The 6662-nt window shown below is 50.7% G+C and overlaps 1 protein-coding gene across 2 annotated transcripts in view; it reads left to right on the top strand.

Annotated features, from left to right (window-relative positions):
- Nucleotides 1–1886: 1886 nt before the first annotated feature.
- Nucleotides 1887–6662, top strand: part of OLFML2B (olfactomedin like 2B) — a 41759-nt gene continuing 36983 nt past the window's right edge. The window contains exons 1-2 of one of the 2 annotated variants that reach the window (XM_032614804.1): nt 1887–2526; nt 5006–5269. In XM_032614804.1, coding sequence (XP_032470695.1) covers nt 2353–2526; nt 5006–5269 — 438 coding nt within the window. In that variant the 5' untranslated portion in view covers nt 1887–2352. The remainder of the gene's footprint in view (nt 2527–5005; nt 5270–6662) is intronic. The other variant, XM_032614808.1, reaches the window with a different exon arrangement.

The raw sequence follows: 6662 nt of genomic DNA, 5'->3' as shown, positions 1-6662 counted from the left end.
TTTTTTGCACAGCAGAGGAAACCATAAACAAGACCAAAAGACAACCGTCAGAATGGGAGAACATATTTGCAAATGAAGCAACTGAATAAGGATTAATCACCAAAATTTACAAGCAGCTTATGCAGCTCAATAACAAAAAAACAACCCAATCCAAAAATGGGCAGAGGACCTAAATAGACATTTCTCCAAAGAAGATATACAGGTTGCCAACAAACACATGAAAGGATGCTCAACATCACTAATCATTAGAGAAATGCAAATCAAAACTACAGTGAGGTATCACCTCACACCAGTCAGAATGGCCATCATCAAAAAATCTAGAAACAATAAATGCTGGAGAGGGTGTGAAGAAAAGGGAACCCTCTTGCACTGTTGGTGGGAATGTAAATTGATACAGCCACTATGGAGAACAATATGGAGGTTCCTTTTTTTTTTTTTTTTTTTTGTGGTACGCGGGCCTCTCACTGTTGTGGCCTCTCCCGTTGCGGGGCACAGGCTCCGGACGCGCAGGCTCAGCCGCCATGGCTCACGGGCCCAGCCGCTCCGCGGCACGTGGGATCTTCCCGGACCGGGGCACGAACCCGTGTCCCCTGCATTGGCAGGCGGACTCTCAACCACTGCGCCACCAGGGAAACCCTGGAGGCTCGTTTAAAAACTGAAACTAGAACTACCAAAAGACCCAGCAATCCCACTACTGGGCATATACCCTGAGAAAACCATAATTCAAATAGAGTCATGTACCACAATGTTCATTGCAGCTCTATTTATAATAGCCAGTACATGGAAGCAACCTAAGTGTCCATCGACAGATGAATGGATAAAGAAGATGTGGCACGTACATACAATGGAATATTACTCAGCCATAAAAAGAAACGAAATTGAGCTATTTGTAGTGAGGTGGATGGACCTAGAGTCTGTCATACAGAGTGAAGTAAGTCGGAAAGAAAAAAACAAATACTGTATGCTAACACATATATATGGAATCTTTAGAAAAAAAAAAAAGGTTCTGAAGAACCTAGGAGCAGGACAGGAATAAAGACGCAGACGTAGAGAATGCACTTGAGGACACAGGGAGGAGGAAGGGTAAGCTGGGACGAAGTGAGAGAGTGGCATGGACATATATACACTACCAAATGTAAAATAGATAGCTAGTGGGAAGCAGCTGCATAGCACAGGAAGATCAGCTTGGAGCTTTGTGACCACCTAGAGGGGTGGGATAGGGAGGGTGGGAGGGAGACGCAAGAGGGAGGAGTAATGGGGATATATGTATATGTATAGCTGATTCACTTTGTTACAAAGCAGAAACTAACACACCATTGTAAAGCAATTATAATCCAATAAAGATGTTTTTTTAAAAAAAAGCTATCCTCTGGTTGGAGGTATTGCCAGGTTCTAAAGCTGCCGCAGGCAAGCAAACTACCGATGGCGCTAAGTTCAAAGCTGCCAAGTATCTTTCCCAAAGTCAAGTCAGGGAAAAGAAACGTCCAACAGTAAATGTTCCATCTCTCCTCCAGATGCAATAAAAGGAGAATGCTGAGGATCCATCCATACTTGCTCGTGCTTGGAGAGAGTTCTCGCTGCCTACCTCCCATCCCAGAGGAAACTCGCTCCTCTCCGCGAGAATGGGCACAAGAGATCTCCAAATTTCAGGGATCCCGCTCGGGGTGATTTCTCTCCCTTTATCATTTGCGGTCAGATGAAGGAAAGGGGCGACGTCAACCCCCCGCGGAGGGCGTGCGCAGCAGCTGAGGTCGGGGGGGGGCGGGGTCGGCCAGGAACCCCTCCGCCGGAGCCCCGGACGCTACCCGGTCCTCCTCCTCCGCGCCGTAACTTGCTGCATCCCCGCTGCCCGGCACAATAGAGGCTCCGCCCTCCCTCCGCGCCAGCGCTCCGCGGCGCAGTCGCCCAACAGCCCTCGCAGCTGCCCGCCCCACACCCCCACCGGGTCCCCTTGTGCCCCCAGGCTCCCAGCCGCCCGCACCCTCGCGCCCCGCCCCGCCCGCCTCTGCCAGGACCCCTTCCTTCCACCTGAGCCCTCTCCAGAGGACGGCGCGCTCGGCGAGCCTTACCACCTCCACCTTCCCCGTCACCTCCTCCTATCCTGCGCCCCACTCTCTACCGGGGCCGCACGGTCGGGGCTGATCGCGTTGGGAAGGAGATGACCAGGGTCTCTAGGGAGCATCTTCCCGCCCCGCTCAGCCGCACCCAGCTTTGGAAGGCGCTGTGAGCAGCCACTCTCGGGCTCCAGCCAGACACCCTCTCGCCTTAGTCCTTGCCGAGACACCCCCCCTCCACCCCACCGGACCCCAGCCATTCTCCGAAGGGGCCGAGCTCCCTCTTGTCGCGTCCCTCATGGCCAAGTCTTTGCGACTAGCTCTCTGCTTCGCTCTGGTTATGGCTCTGGGCTGGGGGTACAGCACTCCCCCGACTGGGACGACCGAGCCCCCAGATGTGCAGACGGTGGCGCCCACGGAGGACGAGACTTTGCAAAACGAAGCGGACAACCAGGAGAACGTTTTATCTCAGGTAGGCTGCGAGTCCCATGCTCCCCCCTCTTGCCCTGGGTAGTGGCAAGAGCCTTAAGATGGTCCTTGCTGAAGCGTTCGGAAGCAGCCTTTCTCCCTCCATTACCAAAGGGGAGGGCACTTTTCCTTTATCAGAATATTTTCTTAAGCAAAGGGACATGGGTCCTCCTCTCAAAATCATAGGGTCTTTCAAAGTTACAGAATCAGGAGAAAGGAGAGGAGAAGGAAGGGAAGACACCACACAACTCCCTGAGAAGAAGAAGAAAAAAATCAAAACCTTTTGGTTGAAGGGGTGTAGAAAGTATGGCCATCTCTTGTCTGTGTGGCTGGTTGTCAGAATTGGAATGTGAAAACAGGCGGGCATGCTGGACAGGAGGCAGATGGCGTAACCCATGGGGAGATATTTCATTGCTCGGAGTGAGACACCCAGGGAGAAAACAGAACAGCAACAAGTGTGAGGAATATGAGATGACCCCCAAGCAGAGGGACTGATGATAAGTGCCCCCCATATTGAGAAGGTAAAATGGAAATGCAGATCCACTCAGGTCTGGCAGACGCTAGTGGGGAGGGGAGGGAGTGACAGCTGATAGGGACAGGATCTGTAACATATCCTTTTATGAAGTACTTTCACTTGGTTTATTTGACTCAATCCCCGCACAATCCTTATTCCCATTCTATAGTTAAGGACCATAAGGCTTAGAAGAGTAAAGGCCCCTAGAGATGGGTAGAGCCAGGTCTTCTGACAATCTCACGGTTGTCCCAACCTAGTTCTCGTGACTGTAAAAGACAGTTCTCTCTAGAGTGTTTATTTCATGCTTTCCAGAGCCTGCATGATGATTGTGTGGTGGGTGTCGTCATAATCCTAAGGATGAGGGATGGCTGAGAAAGGGTTCCTATAGTGCTGCCGTACCTCCACTAAGCCTTGGGACTGGGGTCCTTGGCTCCTTTCTGTAGAAACACTTGGCATTTATCAAGCACTAGTCTCCTCACCCTTCCTTTAATAATTATGCTAATACATGCCCTGTACTCACCCATAACCTCACACTGACCCCCAAATCGAAAAGACATATAAATCCTTCACATTGGGGCTCTGGAGGACCATCAACAAAAGCCTTCCTGAAACCGGAGCCTCCTGATAGGAAGGAATCCACCCAAGCTCTCAGAGCAGGGATATGTAGGAATCTAGGCAGAGTCTCAGAGAGCAGACAGCTACGATTTACTATCAGCACATAGAGACCGGCCAATTAAGTCACCCTGAACTACACAGCTCCTTCTTCCACTGATCCATTCTGCATTTGACAACAGTCCTAAAACAAATATTAGTATTAGCAGAAACCCAACCCTTGTAAAAAAAACATAACGAGACTTCTTCCCCCCCTCCGACAGCATCCCAGGAACATATCCACTCCAACAAGCTCAAAGCTTGCCTGACAGGGTCATTAGTCAAATGAAGGGAACCCTTCTCTGTGCCCACAAAGGGAGCCCTAACTTCAGGGATGTAGGATGTCTTGGAGAGGAGCTGGGGAGGAGGCTTTTCCCCGGCAAGTGCCTAGGATCGTGGTTCCCGAAAGCCTGCTGTTATGTGTTTTCCTGCCTGGGGAGGCCGGCGGGGGCAAGCACTCAGAAGGAGATGTTTAGCACTGTAGAAGCTGCCAAGTGCTGCCAGTTCGCTCTCCTGGCTTTGTCTTGGGGTTTGGGTGCAGAAGCTATTCTAGGATCCATATAAACCCTTGGGCTGAGTAAACCTTACTGACGTTTGGATCTGTCTCTCTCCTCCCAGTTTCTTTTCTCCAAATCTAACCCATCCTTTGAGACCAGATCAGATGCCATTTCCTCCAAGAAGTCTTCCCTGGTGCCCGGCTAGAGACACTCTCTGTGGCCCTCTGTTTGAGCTCCCGTTGCACTCCCACTTCGGGGGGCCTTAACACTCCCTAATTGGTGTGACTGTTATTTATATATCTCCTGTGCTGTAAGCTCCTTGAGAGCAGTCTCTGTGTCTGGCCCGTTGCTTTACCTCTCACAGCACCTAGCTCAGTTCCAAGGTGGCACTCAATAAATGGTGAATGAATGAAGGAGGACAGAAGCCAGTAGTCTTGAAATTGGAATGTCAGTTTTCCAATCCCTCCATCAATCCCTTCTCCTTTCCTTTTTAAATCTAAATCTGGATTCTAGCTAAGGCAAGGACTACGGAAGGATGATAGGGCTCATTTGTTTTCTTCCTTTAAATGATGAAAGGCTAAGGCCCCCTGAGAAATGCACAGCTTTCCAAGATAAACAAAGAGAGCTGAACTCTGAGTGCCTCCCAGGAAATGCTAGAGTCAGCAAATTGTGTTGCGATGACCTTTTCAACTCCACATCAGAGCTGTCTGAGGTCTCTGGCTAGCAGGACATCTGACAAAGTGAACGGAGAGCCTTCTTCAGGACCCTAAGTGATGCCTGTGTTTGCACACCCTCAACCTGTTCTCTCTCTCTTTGTCTAGTTGCTCGGAGACTATGACAAAGTTAAGGCCGTGTCTGAGGGCTCGGACTGTCAGTGCAAGTGTGTAGTGCGACCCCTGGGCCGAGACGCCTGCCAAAGGGTCAACAAGGGGACCTCCAGGAAGGAAGACTTCTACACTGTGGAAACCATCACCTCAGGCTCATCCTGCAAGTGTGCCTGTGTTGCACCGCCATCCGCCCTCAATCCCTGTGAGGGAGACTTCAGGCTCCAGAAGCTTCGGGAGGCAGACAGCCGGGACTTGAAGGTAGGACCTGGTGTGGGTTGATGCCTGGGTGAGAGGGTGCCTTAGGGACCCATGAGTCTGGCAAGGCTGTTGCTGGGGATTGTAGGCCTTTGAGTAAGTGGGCCCTGTTTTAGCCTTTAAAGGAGGTCAGACCCTGGCCTGAGAGTGTTGCGTGTGGACCCAAAGCTGGTGATCTGACAAGCTAGTCATTTGCAACTCTAACGTCTGAGGGAGATGCCTAGAGCAAAGTGTGCCCGCCTCTCTTACGGAGCCAAGGAGGCTGGGCCTGGGAGCAGCTGCCAGACCCAGCCGGCCAAAAGAACTCAGCATTCTTCTCCAGGAGAGTTACTGCCACAATTTGCTGTCAGCACAGGAGGCACCCCAGAGACACACCAGACACACAGAGAGAAGTGAGCCTTTAGTCCTCATTGCAAGGGCTGGGTGACCCAGAGAAGAAGAGGCCTGGGGCCTGCTCTAGGTCCAGTCATCAAACTTCAGTCCTGTAATTCTGGTCCACAGGATGGGGAAGCTCAGGCCCTACCTGGGGCAGCCCAGTGGGTCATCTGAGGGCTTCATCTGATCCTGTCCTCCCCTCTTCATCTGCAGCGTGGGGTCGTGGGACGAGCTTGGCTTGGAGTCAGACTTGGGTTCAAATCAGTGCTCTGCTACTGCTTGCTGTGTGATGCTACTCAAGTTACTCACCTGATCTGACCTCAGTCTCCTTGAGTTAAAAAGTAGGAAGAATAACATCTACCTTTGGGGGTTGTTTAGAGAATCGATGAGATGACAGCTATTGAGTACTTGGCACAATACCTGACATATAGTTGAGGCTCAGTAGACACTCGTTCCATTAATGAATGACCATGTAAAGCGCTACTGCTGTGCCGGCAGCTGGTACGCACTCGGTAACTGGTCATCATTGATATTCCTTTAAGCAGAGTAGGGTCTACCAATAAAATGAGTGTCCCAGGATTCAGCCACATCGCTCAGAACTACAGCTCTGCCGTGAAACAATCTCTGAACCAAAGGCACAGTTACCCAGTTATAGGACTGGATTCTTGGGGGATTCTGAAACAACAGTATGCAAAATTTTAGGAATCAGAAAATCATCACAGTACATATTAATCAGCTACCCTCCCTTGGCCTTTACCCAGGACTCAGCTATCTTCCTCTGAGGGGGGAGGAAGGAGATCTTCTAAACGTGAGCATTTCATACGTTGAATTCTTCATCTAATAGAAAAGCTGTTATTGGAGGAGCAGAGATTGCACAATAGCGTCCAACAAACTCTTCAGGGATGGTCCTTGGCAGGGAGGCTCAGTTTAAGCATCTCTCATCTGCTTCCTTAACCTGCACTTTGCATGCCCTGGATGTCACCAGCGCCTCAGCCACCTTCCTCCCAGTGGCTCTGTACTG

Source organism: Phocoena sinus, chromosome 1 (assembly GCF_008692025.1).
Source record: "Phocoena sinus isolate mPhoSin1 chromosome 1, mPhoSin1.pri, whole genome shotgun sequence".
Taxonomy (NCBI): domain Eukaryota; kingdom Metazoa; phylum Chordata; class Mammalia; order Artiodactyla; family Phocoenidae; genus Phocoena; species Phocoena sinus.
The sequence above is the reverse complement of the archived record's forward strand: the minus strand, read 5'-3'. Positions and strand labels throughout refer to the sequence as shown.